This window comes from Pholcus phalangioides, unplaced genomic scaffold (genome assembly GCF_987345545.1).
Source record: "Pholcus phalangioides strain wild (caught in Gottingen) unplaced genomic scaffold, Ppha-v1.0 ptg000041l_1, whole genome shotgun sequence".
Classification (NCBI taxonomy): domain Eukaryota; kingdom Metazoa; phylum Arthropoda; class Arachnida; order Araneae; family Pholcidae; genus Pholcus; species Pholcus phalangioides.
Window position 1 is genome coordinate 6,718,820 of NW_028301627.1, and position 16,035 is coordinate 6,734,854.

The following is a 16,035-nucleotide window of genomic DNA, read 5'->3' on the forward strand; positions in this document are numbered from 1 at the left end:
GAGAAGTAAGGTGAATCATACGCATTCGTATAGGAGACACTGTATACTTGTATGGCTCAGTAGTCAAGCCACATTCAAGTCGTAAACTGTCTAAACTAAATAAGGGTCCATACAGAGTTATTAAACAGTTGTCACAAGTCAGTTTTGAAATCCAACTTCTGGAAAATGTTGAGGGCATTCAGATTGTTCATCTAGATCAGTGATTCCCAACGTGGTCGTTAACGACCCTTTGGGGGCGATGGAATATTCCAGTGGGGCGGTAGAAGATACGGGTATAACATAAGATCCTATGTGTTAGATTGCGTTGGGGGGCGATGGGAGAAAAAGGTTGGGAAACTATGGTCTAGAATCTTGATCATAATTTCCTTAACATCTTGTTCCATCGACCCCCAACTCAAGCTTACCCATAGGATCGTATGTTATACCAGTAGCATCTATCACACCCCTGGACAATTCCATCGCCCCCAAGGCGTGGGCGTTAATGCCCACGTTGGGAATCACTGGTCTAGATCGAGAATTTGAAAAGGTAAAAATTTCTCTGTATAGCGAGATAAAAGTCGAAATTTTACTTTGATACGGATTTCAATTCAGTGACGACACATTTGAAATTACGAATCCGCGAGTAGCCTCAGTGGACAATTTCGGATGTTTTTCCTGCGACATGATGGCTGCGACGGGATTAACATCGAATGCAAGGAAATCACGTGACTCGGTGAAAACACAGCTCCTGCCCGGCAATTTCCCCATTGAAATGTACAGTTCAGTCTCCAACGGCCGTATTCACCACACACACACAACACACAGTTTAAACTACAATCACAGGTGAAAGGATTGAAGATCGAAACGGATTCGTTTGGGTTAAATTGGGGATTTTAACAAATCCGTGATGATAGCTAGTGCTTTAACCTGCGGTTGTAGTTTAAACAGTGTTGGTGAATACGGCAGTAAATATCGCGTTTTGAAGATTAAGAAAAAGGATAGAGAACTGATTTGAAGATAGCGAAAGATTAAATCATTCATTTTATTAATGCTGGATTAATTTCTTTCGTGAATTCTGGAATTTTCCTTCATTAATTCTGGAATTATCACTTTCATCAATACTGGAATTATCACATTCATCAATGCTGGAATTATCACATTCATCAATGCTGGAATTATCTCTTTCATTGATTATCTGTAATTATGTTTCATCAACTCGTGAATTATTTTTCATTAATGCTGGAACTATCGCTTTCATTTATTTTGGAACTAAAATTACCTCTTTCATTAATTATAGAATTTTTTCTTTCATTAATTATAGAATTTTTTCTTTCATAAATTTCAGAATTATCTCTTTCATTAATTTTGGAATTATCACTTTTTCATCGATGTTGAAATTACCTCTTTCATTAATTCTAGAATTTCTTCTTTCACTAATTCTGGAATTTACTTTCGTTAATGCTGAAATTATCGCTTTCAATAATTTTGAAATCATCTCTTTCCTTAATTCGGGAATTATCACTTTTCTTAATTCTGGAATTTTCTTTCATTAATTTTGGAGTAAATAGGAGTTTAAAACCATGATCAAAAAAAATTATTTCACATCAATGAGATAATTCCAAAATCAATGAAATAGATAATTTCAGTATCAATGGAAGATAATTCCAGAATAAATCAAAGATAGTTTCATAATTAATGAAAGATAAATTCATAATTAATAAAAGATAATTCCATCATTAATGAAAGATAATTCAAGAATGAAGGAAAAAGATAATTCAAGAATGAAGGAAAAAGATAATTCCATCATTAATGAAAGATAATTCAAGAATGAGGGAAAGGGATAATTCAAGAATGAAGGAAAGAGATAATTCAAGAATGAAGGAAAGAGATAATTCAAGAATGAAGGAAAGAGATAATTCAAGAATGAAGGAAAGAGATAATTCAAGAATGAAGGAAAGAGATAATTCAAGAATGAAGGAAAGAGATAATTCCAAAATTAATAAAAGTGGTAATTACAAAATTAATAAAAGGTAATTTCAGAAGTAATGGATGAACATTCGAGAACATTATTAATGAAAAATAATTCCAGAATTTAGGGCAGATAATTCCAGACTTAATGAAAGTGGTAATTCTAGAATTATTAAAAGATAATTCAGGAATTAATGGAAGAGATAATTCAGGAATTAATGGAAGAGATAATTCAGGAATTGATGGAAGAGATAATTCAGGAATTGATGGAAGAGATAATTCAGGAATTAATGGAGGAGATAATTCAGGAATTAATGGAAGAGATAATTCCAGAATGAAAGAAAGATGGTTCCAGAATGAAAGAAAGATGGTTCCAGAATGAAAGAAAGATGGTTCCAGAATGAAAGAAAGATGATTCCAGAACTAACGAAAGAGATAATTCCAAAATTAATGAAAGAAAGAATTCTATAATTAATTAAAGAGATAATTTCAGCATTGATGGAAGCGATAATTCCAAAATTAATGAAAGAGATAATTCCAGCATTAATTATAATTCCAAAATCAATGAAAGAAATAATTCCATCATTAATAAAAGAAATTACTTCAACATTAATAAAAGAAATAATTTCAGCATTAATGAAAGAAATAATAATTAATAAAGGAAATAATTCCAGAATTAATGAAGGAAAATTTTTCAGCACTAAGGAAAGAAGTTATTCAATAAATATAAGCTCGATGGGATTCTTTCTCCCTTCAGTGATATAAGATGGATGCCTGTGTCACAAATATAATAAGCAAACAAACTGAACCTCCTACCAATGCCTAAAATGTAGTAAAGGCCCAATACACTTCTCTTAATAATAATAATAATGTCGTAGTATATAAAGACTCCCTAGATGACGCTACAAACAGTTTGTCGTCTGGCACAAATATAAAGCCGGGTTTTCCTAGGAAAAGGTTTTCTACGGTGCGCTCTGCGTGAAATCGCTGATTGGCGTTTTCACGCTGCACACGCTGCAGGTAACCTGCTCCTAGGAAAACCCGGCTTTAGTAAACGAACTCGACCTGTGACTATTGCCTAGAATGTATTAAAGAGTCCGAAGCATTTCTGTCTGTTGATTGCAATGTCGTAGCATACAAAGACTCACTAGAAGACGCTGCAAACAGTTTGTTATCTGTCACAAATATCAGTAAACAAACTCGACCTTCCACCAATATACCCAAAATATAATAATAGCCCAATACACTTCTCTCGGCGTATGATGATGCCATAGCATATAAATTCTCACTACATGCCATTGCAAACGATGTGTTGTCTGCATCGAGCTATACCCGCTATGTAAAACCGGGTTCTCCTAGAAGCAGGTTTTTACAGTGCGTGCAGCGTGAAAACTCTGATTAGTAAAAAAAAAAAAACCTGAATTTCAAGTTTTTAACCAATCAGCATTTTCACGTTGCATACGACGCAGAAATTCTACTCCTAGGAAAACCCGTCTTAAGGGTCGCCTTACATCCAGCTTATATGAGGCTTTTCGAATGGACCTCATAATCAGCGTCACTCTGTGGAACAAACACTAGATGATCCCATAGAGATCAATGTTAAAATTAGCGATTTTAGCGTGAAATGTGGAAATTTAGTGGGGTTTTCCGCCACATCAATAATTTTAGAAATTAAATTGAATTTTTGATTTTCGAAATATTAATTTCGCGGGACTAACGAGGCCCGGCGGGAGAGAGTATGACGTCAGCATATGCGTACGCAGAATTTTCTCAAGGTGGAGGGGGGGGGGCGTTACGTTTTTTCCTGTAAAATAATACTATAATCACTGCTTGAGGGGGAGTTAGAACCCCCCCCCCCCCCCGTGTACACCAATGGCCATCAGCAGTGTCTGCCTTGGCAGTGCTGAGACAGGCTGAGAACGGTGTCCCCCAACAACATCTTTCGTCCGAAGATCACGTGACTCGGTGAAAACACACACAATCCCCGTTATTTTCTTATGGCATCCCCAAGAATTTGATAGCACTGAATTTAATAAATGACAGGAATAATTTAGTATCGATGAGATAATTCCAGAATTAATGAAAGAAAATATTCTAGAATTAATGTTAGGCCGGGATTACATTATGATACTTTTGTAAAAGTGCTATTATAAAACTTAAAAAATGCAATCAATAAACTGATCGGTTGCATTTTCTCGAATGTAATCGATCAGCTTATTAGTTGTATTTTTCAAGTTTTATAAAAACACTTTTACAAAACTTTTACAGTGTAATCTTGGCCTAAGGCCGGTATTTCACTATAAAGTTTTGATAAAATCCCTTTTTTTTTTTCATCAAACTTGAAAAATACAACCAATAAGCGCATCGGTTATATTTGAGCGAATGTAACTGATGTGCTTATTTTTTACATTTTTCGAGTTTGATAAAAGAACTTTTATCCAAATTATAGTGTAATACCGGCCTAAGAAATAATTTCAGCATTGATAAAAGTGAAAATTGCAAAATTGATGAAAAAGATAATTTCAGCATTAATGAAGATAATTTCAGATTGATGAAAGCAGTGATTCTAGAATTAAAATAAGAGATAATTACAAAATTAATGAAAGAAATAATTTCAGCATTAATAAAAGAAATAATTTCAGCATTAATAAAAGAAATAATTTCAGCATTAATAAAAGAAATAATTTCAGAATCAATGAAAGAAATAATTCCAGCATTAATAAAAGAAATAATTTCCGCATTAATGAAAGAAATACAGTGGAACTTCGGTTAACGAGCAAAAATTTGATTCGATTAACGAGCAAAAATTTTGCGCTTTGTTTATTTATTATCACGTTATCACAAATGTGCTGATGGTTTTTCGCTTGCGTCCACCCACGCACTGTGGAATTGTAGATGATAATCACCCCTACAGTCTCCGGTCAGCGTGCCTTACTCAAAAAATGAACATCTGTGTACGAGCTTGACTGTTTACGATACGAAACTAGATGTCGCATTGTAACCCCGCGTATGGCGGCATGAAGTCATTTTCATTAATTCTGCTTGGCCAGAAAGTGACTACTGATGAACCTCCATTGCATGCAACAGCAAATTCTTATGAAGGGTATATTTTCTGAGAAAGAGAGAAATATCCTCACTTCAAATAAGATTAGTGAGATGTGTAAAATGTGGAATCTGTGCAAAATTCTGCAGAAAAGAACCAATAAAATAAAGCTGTATCGGTGTGCGAGCAATCTATCCAAGAAAAATGCAAATTCCCTACTTATGAGAAATCCTAAAAAGGAGGCAAAAACAATTGTCATTGAACACGTTTTTTTTCAAAGTCGGACAAAGAGAGTAAGTTTGCAGAAAAGAATGGATCCCTAAGTCGTCCAAAACAATAGTCGTCCTCCTCTCTTTCATCGCGTTTAGAGTAAGTTAATTTGTAAGCATTATATCGTGTTGCGTGTTTATTTATGGCGTTATTATGTTATATATATTTCATTGTATTATTTATTATATTATTATTGTGTTGTATTATTGATTGAACAAAATTTTTATTAGTCATTTTTGTGTGAATGAATAATTGTGGAATGAATTGTGTGAATGTCCATTATTTCCTATGGGGAAGTTTGATTCGAATAACGAGCACGTTGGCAGAACGTATAAAGCTCGTTAACCGAAGTTCCACTGTAATTTCAGCATTACTCAGAGATAATTTCAGAATCAATGAAAGAAATAATTTCAGCATTAATGAAAGAGATAATTCCAAAATTAATGTAAGAGATAATTCCAGAATTAATGTAAGAGAATATTCCAGAATTAATGTAAGAGAATATTCCAGAATTAATGAAGATATAATTTCAGAATCAATGAAAGAAATAATTTCAGCATTAATGAAAGAAATAATTTCAGCGTTAATGAAAGAAACAAATTCAGAATTGATGAAAGCAATTATTCCAGAAGTAATGAAAGAGAAATAATAATTATTCCAGAATTAATAAAAGAAATAAGAATTATTCCAAAATTAATGAAAGAAAATTCAAGAATTAATGAAAGAAAATTCCATAATTAATGAAGGAAATGGTGGAAAATTCAAGAATTGAAAGAAATTTTTTCGATTATTCCACATTAATGAAAGAAATTATTCCAGCATTAATGAAATAAATAATTTATTCTTATAAAGAAGATTTCTTCTTATTTAAGAAATAATAAATAATTATTTCTTAAATAAATAATAAATAAAAATATATCTTTTTCATCTTTAGATGAGTTCTCTATCCCTTTTTTTTTATCTTTAAAACGAAATATTTAGAGACCGCACTGCACATTTTCCTATGGGCAAACGAACTTTGTTTCCACCGAGTCACGTGATTTCCTTGCATTTGATGTGTATGCCGTCGTGGTGGCTGGATGCTCCCTCCAGTAATATAAGCTCGATGCTTCTAGCATCAATTTTGCCGATATTCCGTATTTCAGAGCTTAATTTACCGTATTTTTCTCGAGCAAATATGGTCAGTCTACTAATGATGACACTGCGGCATATAAAGACTCGTTAGATGTCACTGCAAACAGTTCGTTGTCTGTAACAAATATAAGTAAACAAATCCACATTCTACCAATGCCTAAAACGTAGTGAAATCCCAATACACTTCTCTCAGCTTAAGATGATTTCTTAACATATAAAGACTCGTTAGATGTCACAGCGAACAGTTGATTGTCTGTAAACTGACCATATTTCCTTGAGAGAAATACGGGTAATTAGAATATCAAATACGGAAAATACGGGACATTGCCAATTATCGCCAAAACTAAACAAAGTTGCTAAATATTGGTGAAATTAGGGAAAAATCACACTGGCGGGAAAGGAAGCATTACTTTAAATTACAGTGGATTAAAATGAATTCCACGAAATAAAACGTTCAACAAGACAAATGTGGGAGATTAATGTTCTTATTTATGGCTGTAATTATCATAATATAATTTATGAGATGAAAAATAATTTCAATCTTTGACTTCAATAAAGAATAAAAATCCAAGTAGGCATCATGTAAAAAACGGGGAAAACCGGGACACTTTTGCAAAAAAAGTCGGGACGGCCAGAAAAAACAAAAAACCGGGACGTATGATCGATTTAGTTGTATAACAAATATAAGTAAACATTTTGATGTCACTGCCGAAGTGGCGGCTGGATGTTATTAGAAATGAAGTGGTATAGCAGAAGGAGTGATCTGTGAAAGAGAAGAGGCACCGGTACTGCGGTGCTAGCCGTTATAAAGGCACCCTTAAAGAAATTTAGTTCCCTCTAATGCAAAATTATGCATCTCGTCAGTACTGATCTCGCTTCCAGATCCAATGAAACAACCTTCCACCTTGGCGACATCACTGTAGATCCCTGCAATGAATGCAAATATGTTGGAGTTAAGATAAGTGCTGGCCCGGGAATATGGAAGACCCACAACCGGGATCTGACCACAAAAGTCTTAAAATTCCAGGGGTTCATCAAAAATAGAGCATTCTACTCCTACAACAGATTTGAGGTTGCTAGACTTTTATGGAAGGCCGTGGCGGTACCATCTCTTTCTTGTGCAGATGCAGTTCTGGTCTTGGACCAAACAACCAGAAGGGCTCTGGAAGCTGCTCAGACCTCGGTTTGTAGATTCGCCCTCGGAGCGACCTCACTCGCAGCAACGTGCGCAATTCAGGGTGAAGTTGGTATCTCCACCGTTGAAGCAAGATCAAAACTATCATACGTCGTCCGACTTTGGTCACTGGACGTTCGTAGAGTGGTGAAAAACCTCTTCATCTACTCTTTCTATTGCCTCCAAAGTGGTGGCGTAGGACCAACTTCCTCGGTAAAAAGTATCTTAACACGCCAGTGCTACCAAGCATCCAGCGACCAGGTCGGGCAATTAAAGCATCGATTCGCAAGAAGGTCCACGAATTATGGAGGCAAGAAGTACTAAAGAAATCATCATTGAACTACTATTGCAGGAAGTTAGCCTATTCCTGGGAGAGCACGTATTCTTCTTCAAAGCTCGAACTCGCTCACTGGAGACAAACCACCGTCTTGCTAAGTTCACTGTGAACATGGACGCTACATGCCCTCTCTGCAGGATGAACGAGGAAACCATAGAACACATCCTATTACACTGTCTTGAATTGTCACGCTGCCAAATGTACCTACACGAGACTCCAGATGTAGATGATGGTGTTGCTTTTAGACTCGGTCTAAACATAAGACCATCTGACAAGGAAAAAATCGTGAATGACACGAAAGCACTGCTAACGCAATGATATAGCAAAAGAAGGTAACTACGATCCATCGAGGAGAAATAAAGTAGAGGGCGAAAGCTCATTCACGCGCTCTTCCGAACAGGTGCTCAGAGTATACCACGTGACTTGTATAAGCAAAGCTGTCATGTTCGGCGGTTATCTTACGCGCTTCGTAATTTGGCGAGTTCGTAATCGCACACTTTGTCCGCGGAGTTTTTTGCCGTGGTATGCAGAGTATCTTCAGAAAATGGATGAAAACTATGAAAGACGATTAATTATAGAATTAATGAAAAGATAATTTCTGAATTAATTGAAAAATATTTTGGATTTAATGAAAATTTTAGAACAAATTCATAAAAATTCCGAATGTCTGAAAGAAATAATTTTAAGTTTACTGGTTTTTAAATTAATTTTTCAGAAGTTAAAATCCTATCCTAATTTACAATAATGTTTTTGTCCCGTAAATATTTTTTCCTTTTTTTGTTACATATGAGATTTCCCCAATCACAATGTTAAATTATTTTAAGTGGACAATGATGTATAAACACGTTGCTGCAAATAAACATGATGTATAAACACGTTGCTGCAAATAAACATGATGTATAAACACGTTGCTGCAAATAAACATGATGTATAAACACGTTGCTGCAAATAAACATGATGTATAAACACGTTGCTGCAAATAAACATGATGTATAAACACGTTGCTGCAAATAAACATGATGTATAAACACGTTGCTGCAAATAAACATGATGTATAAACACGTTGCTGCAAATAAACATGATGTATAAACACGTTGCTGCAAATAAACATGATGTATAAACACTATGCTGGGAATACGATGCATAAACACGATGGGAATAAATATGATGTATGAAACAATGCTGCGAATAAATAAATGCTTGAAATATTGTTTCATGTTCCATATTATGGCTCCATATTTTTTGGTTGTTGCAATACAGCTGGTACCATCAATAGTCATAGAGTACTTCCACACCAGTCTCTTGAACAGATTTCAAACATTCATTCATCAGGTTGGCCATGTGATACCACTTTTGCATTGCCGATGGATATGACAAGCATTTTTTGAATGTCTTCCTCATGAAGTTATAAGCCTTGCTTGAATAAAACTAACGTTAAGGCAAAGGATCCAAATTCTTGGATATTTTTCCATTGTTGAGCTTTTGTAGGTTCTGCTGCTGGACCAGGCAATGAAAACTATAAGAAAGGTGAAAACGACAATCAGTACAAGTACCTAATAAAGGAGCTGTTTATTTTCAACATTTCACGAATTGGGGGGGGGGGGGCATTCAAGTATTACGTAATCAGATTTTCAGCCATTTTTGACCCCCTTCCCCCCCCCCCTTGTGAGCAAAAGTCAGCAAAACACTGACCCACCCCGTCAGCAAAATTTTCGTCAGCAGCTTAGAATATTTTTTCATATCTTCAAAAAGAGGTGGTTGATGACATAAGCAACCTTCAAACGTCCCTCTCCCATTGTCATCAAAAGTCAGCAAATCCGAAACCCCCCCGATGCTGACGTAATACTTGAATGACTCCTCGGTTCTGAAAATGTTTATATGGTACTGAACTATGTGTATACAATCAAATAGCAAAATGCCACAAGTCAATTTTCCAAAAAAATTGATTTGTTCGCATTCTGGAGTCTCATTCATCAAAATTTTGGAAGGTGACAAAATTTTGTCTATCGTTCGGTGTATGAGGAACCAACGAAGGCAAATTGCAATAAGTCAAAAAGCCACAGTATCACATTTTTACAAAATATTGTTTACAAATTTGCCCTCATGAAATTTTGAATAAAAATGAAAATGAATTGAAATTTTGAAGTGACATTTTGCCATCAGAGCACAGAAATGAGAATATTGAAAAAAAATTCAACTTGGACATACATAAAATATAAATGATAAACAAAAAAACTAATTGCACATATACCTTCAATACTTGTATAAATTTCTATAGTGATTTCAACAATTTTTAATTGTTTCTTTTCACTCATATTTGCAGTCTTGCAGGAATAATTACTATGTTTTACAAAGTCAGTAAAAATAATATTCAGGAAAAAAATTTAACGTACAAACTTTTGAGATTTGGATTTCTTTCCATTTCATTAGGCCAATAATTTTTTTTTTGTTTCAAATCTAAAACTTTACTTCTTTGATATTTTCAAGAAAAGTCTACACACAATCAAGATGTGATCTGGCATTTGTGCATTACTCACACCTGAGCTAAAAAACTACTGACATGACCATACACACAACAAGATTTGCAAGCACTGTTGACCAAGTTGATTGTCATTGGTTAGTTTATTCACAAAACTAAAGAAAGGAAGTAGGAAATAAAAAAAAATGTCTTAAATATATGTCGTACCTAAATTCTTCACTCTGATAATGAATTTAATTCATTTCAAACCAAAAACTTCGGCTTAAAGAAGAAAATTTATATAAAAATTGCTACGTTTTCAAGACAAATAAATTCAATTGGTCGAATGGTCGACGCGTTTCGGCTCGACTCGGAAGACTTTTTGTGATACTAAAGAAGAAAAGTTCAACTCAAGCAGATATTTGAGTCATCAGAGTTCAACTGATAGAAAATTGACTGTAGGTCTATATAGAATAACCTCATGAAAAATGCAACCATACCTCTAACATATTAGAAGCAGCATCAGAGATTGAAGACTTTTTCCTCATGATTTCCAGCATTTATTGAAGAGTGAGTGTTATCTCGACTGACTTTCTTCTTTTTTTTCTGCCCAATATTGTAATTTAGCTATTATTAGCTTATCCTGTGGTTAGCTATTTTCAAAGCTTCAGTAGCTTATAGGCAGGGGACTTCATACCATCAGAACCAAAATATCCAAGGTAGTATTTCTTTTTGTTTTTGGCAACTGCAAAATATGTTAACAGTAAAATTAGTGACAAACATCAGTTTCACGTCAATCAACATGAAAACATAAAACAAAGTTTTGTATTAAGAGAAACATGTCCACGAGTTTTCACATCTGCATTTTGAGATATTTTTCTTATGACAGACTAGAATCCAATTCATCTATGAAAAAATAGTTTAAGCTGGATCATAACAGAAAACTAAATGTGTTTTGTTACCTGCATTACTAGGCACATTGAATTTTCATCACTTTTCTGCTGCTTTTGTGACTTTCAAGCTTTTTTTAGCCATGAACTTCTCCCGATCAAAACCGTCTTCTGTAAAATGCTTGGAGCAAATTTTGGAGTAATCAGAGGCCTTCTCTCCAAAGATTCATTTCCCAAAGCTGCCTTTTTCTATGATCTTTAGGAAAACTGAAAAATAAAGAATATTTGTGTCAGTTCAAGGCAAAAAAACGAGACTATTGGAATACAAATCCAATTTTAACATGTTGTTAAAATTATAATAATTATTAACATGTTGTTAAAATTGTCATAATTATTAACAAATTATGTTTCATGCGCAATATTTTTTTTTTTTTGTCCTGCAGCTACTACTTTGAAAATTGCTTTACTGTGGCCTCTGAATGTATTTTTTTTATTTATTTAACTTTTTATTTATTTATTTTCATTTACTGTTACTTTTTAAATTTTTGTAAAAGCTGGGGGTGGGGAAATCGCCCTCTCCAAGAAATTATCATTTTAGGGAAATAGAAAAGTATGATGGTCATACTATTTAAAAAAAAAAGGTACAAAGAAATTAACTTAGATTTTTCAAAAATCAAAATTCATATAATTTTTTCCATTTTTTTGAAACTGCTCAGGTATGTTAAGTAACCAGTAATCATATGCAAAATTTGTATGAAATTGGGTTAAAAATCGGAAGATCTGTCAAAAATGGGTTGAGAAAACGCATCCGAGCTGCAGTAGTTGGCGAAAAATTTTGTCGCCAAGAACAACATCAACATACTTGTGGAACATAGTGACAAATAGATCAAAATTTAATAAAATTTTTATTCAAGAGTGCAGAAATATTTATAACCATTTAGTTGTTAAACTTAATTTCAATATTTATCTAAAAATTAGCAAGAATGTGCACCTTATTTAACGAAAAAACGCACGTTTTAATGAATGCATCTTTGCATAGCAAACTTTAACGACTAATATATATTTGAAAAAATTAAAATAAAGAACGATTTTACGTACCTGTGAAACGTTATTCGTCCCCCTTCCACACTCTTCTCATCACAAGCGTAAGCACAGCACATTAGCACCATTATTAACAAAAATAACACGCGAGAGCAGACGACGCTTCCAAGAGTCTAGGGTAAACCCGTAGAAAATGGCCGCGAGAGGGAAGATTGTTTATAAGTCACGTGACTTTTACTGTCTGCACCCGAAAAATAGGGTTTCCCTCACTCTACTTTATTTCTCCTCTAAGCTACGATCAGAAGAGGCACCGGTGTTGCGGTGGTAGCCATTACAAAGGCATCCTTATCCTCTTTGAAGCTGAGTTCGGCTTTTGTTATAGTTCAACATTAAACTTTAGTTTCATAGTAGCCGGGAGCCCTGCATAATTATTATTGTATTATTAAACTTGAGTTCAGTTTTGGCACTCTTTAATGCAGCTTTGGTGTTCAGCAAGCCTGCATCTAAGAGTAGCTTTGGCCTTCAGTGCTGAGCTGGAGATATTCATCAGTATATAAAGATTTCAAATTCGATCATGACTTCGACGATCGAAGATTTGTCCCCAGAGTTGCTGGTGGAGATTTTCTCGCATTACATTGAGTCCGAGGGACACATGGCCTTCTCGAAGAATGTCGTACCAGTATGCAAGGCCTGGAGGAACCTTTCGTCGACGCCTTCGCTCTGGAAGAGCGTCGACGTGCCCAATTGGAGCTACGCTCTGTCTCTCAACAAGAGGGGATTACTCCGCCACACCAGGAGCCTCAAGGTGCCTGATCGGTATACGAGGAACCCTAAAGTTAGGAAGTATTACGACCGAGTCTTCCTCGACCCAACCCATCTATTGGCCGTGCTTCCAAACATCCGCAAACTCAATGCTCTGGAAATTTCGAACAACGCAATCGACGCGAACGCTATGTCGATCGTGGCCACACACTGCCCGGACCTGGAAAGTTTACGTATGCACCGTGTGGGCCGTGGTAAGTACGGGCGCTTAACGCTCGAAGAACTGAACCCAATCCTCGACGTATGTGGGCAGAAATTGAAGTATCTAAACTTAAGCTATTGTGAACTCGTGCAGAGCGAACACCTGTTTACAGAAATCGCTGCTAGATGCCCATCACTTGAAGTGTTTGAATTGCATAATATGTATTTCTGGTTACAGTGTGTTGACAGCAAGTTTCCAGTGTTTAAATTTATGAGTGGTTGCTCCAGGTTGCGAAAACTGGAATTATCCGATTGCCAGCTTGTTGCCACGGGTAGAAGCGATTGCTCGGGGTTCAAATATTTGACAGTATTCAAGGCCACGAGATGCTATTTCCATAGACTGGATGTGTGCAGTTTACTGAAGAACTCAACAAATTTGGAACGTTTAGAATTAGATTTGGTCGACAGTTTGGTTTTCAGCGACGTCTCGAAAATCCCGTCCAATAAAGTAAGAGTTGTCACCATACAGCTTAACGATATAAATGCTCAGGCTCTCGAAAAGGCTGTGGACAAGTGGAAACATACCTTGTTGCGTCTTGGAATCTTGGGATGGGGATACGATGTCACTAATGTTCTGAGGATTATTTTAGATGGTAACCCTTGTCCCAAACTCGAAGCATTGTCGGTTGAGAAAGATAATGTCGATCTGGATTTCCTCAAGACATTCGTCCAAAAGTGCCAAAATCTGAAAAAACTAACGGTTCAGATGAGAAAAACTCGAGAATCGAAGGAGTTTAAAAATCGTGAACAAGTTATAGGCCTTAAGTTTGTGGATTTCTTTTGAAATGGAGGTTGGGACGTTAGCTTGTGTCAGGTTGTCATGGCAATTAAAAATGTGTGATTTTTGAATTGTGGGTCCGAGAGCAACAAAAAGTTTCAGAAACTGTCAGTATCTCTACCAACATAGAAAGCGGTGGGTGGAACAGCTGCTTTACAATCCAAAGAGATCAATACATCTTCTTGGGCATGGGCGAAATCTTCATGGCAAATGAAATTGCTGTCTCAAACTTTTGGAATCAAAATATTGAGAGTAATTCCTAAAGTTTCATCCAGAAAAGTAGGATGCATCCTACTTTTCTGGTCCCAGCAGCTGAAGATGAAAAGTGCAGTTTCAATCAAGAATCCTGCCATGCCGATCAATCAACATATTGCCTAGGCTTTACTTTGTTTTTGGGCTGAGATTATTAAGCATGGTCATGCTAAATTTGGCGATGTCAGATTTCGCCAAGATTTCTATCCCTTGGTGACCTAAAATTTATTCATTCGAAAAACATCTTCAACATCGCAAAAATAGAGGTGGCAGACGAAAGAGAAATCTGGAATTTTTTTTTTTTCAAGTAACATCCCAACAGGGAATTCTGGGAAACCCAATGACAACCAAATTTCTTGGTGAGATTGTTGTTCGTAACCAGGCTAAGGGCACATTTCGGACTAGAAACTATATTTTCTTTTGCAGATATCATGACTAAAGAATGCTTATCCATGAAAAAATTGAATTCACAACAAAGGATGTATGATGACAAATGGCTGTTCAATAAATTTCAATGATGACCAAAAAGGATGGCTTGTAGGCTTATAAAACATTGCCTCTAATGAAATTTTTTTTAGTCAAAGTGGCGAGGTAATTAGTTGGTGACAAAAAGTTATTGCCAAATTTGACATAACCCTGCTTATGGAATCAGAGTCGGTTTTTTGGTTGTTAGGCCATGATCTGGGAACTTGCATTCCAGATGTTTCGCCCACTTATGTTGGCAAAACGTCAGGAATGGAAGCTCTTGGATCAGTGATGAGCAAACTTTTTTAAAAGAGCTAAAAAATAAGAAAGAAATTTTTTTTTTTGTAGCAGACTGGAAATATTCAAACATTGATTTATGATTGGAATTTTTGTCTTTAGAAATGAAGTGGCGAATGTCTTGTATACTTTGAAGACTGTCAGGGATTCCCATTTTCATTGTAAATGAGACATTCTTCGCAACTGTGAAAAAAATATGTTTTAATAACTATATAATATGCATATATTAAGAAGACACCAACGAATAAGGCAAATACACGAAAATAAAAAGTCCTAATCCATTTCAACAACAATGGGTGCTGTCTTCAGAGGAAAATATAACCACTAGTTACGCTGACCGAGTTTCTCACTTGGGTTGAATACCAAATCTTAACACTCGGTTGCTCAGCGGAGGTACATCTGTTAATTTCAAACGTCGTGGTCAGAAAATTTGGTATTCAACCCAAGTGGGAAACTTGGTCAGCGTGACTAGTGGTTATATTTTCCTCTGAAGACTGCACCCATTGGTGTTGAAATGCATTAGGACTTTTATTATTTTTTGTGTATTTGCCTTATTCGTTGGTGTCTTCTTAATATTCTTGGACAAAGTTGATCAACTCTTCTATAATATGCACATGTTTCATTTTTTTATATCCAGTTATATTCAGGGGTGGGAACTCTGCGTCAAAATTAACATCTTGCTTCGTCCTGCTCCAATAGTATATTTTCGTATTTTTCTTTAGCAAATTTCGCTCCAGTATGACTGGAATTTCAGAAAGGACGCCGAAACATTTTTGTTCCTGCTTGCCGCAAAACAATTCCTTTCGAGAAGTGTGTTTTATTCCTCTGTACTTAAACTATCGGCCTCCCATTTGGTTTCTATCGCGAAACCCTAATTGTGAAACAAGATGGTTTGCAATGGTCTTTCGGCTTTAAAGCGTAAATGT

General features: G+C 35.5%; 1 protein-coding gene across 1 annotated transcript; it reads left to right on the top strand.

Annotated features, from left to right (window-relative positions):
- The first annotated feature begins 12,868 nt into the window (after window positions 1–12,868).
- LOC149065187 (F-box/LRR-repeat protein 6-like) lies at window positions 12,869–14,101 on the top strand. The gene has a single exon (XM_089254314.1). The coding sequence runs from the start codon at window positions 12,869–12,871 to the stop codon at window positions 14,099–14,101; it is 1,233 nt and encodes a 410-aa protein (XP_089110440.1).
- Window positions 14,102–16,035: the final 1,934 nt, after the last annotated feature.

Coding starts and splice junctions, on each gene's coding strand:
- LOC149065187 (XM_089254314.1), top strand. CDS start 12,869: ATGACTTCGACGATCGAAGATTTGTCCCCAGAGTTGCTGGTGGAGATT.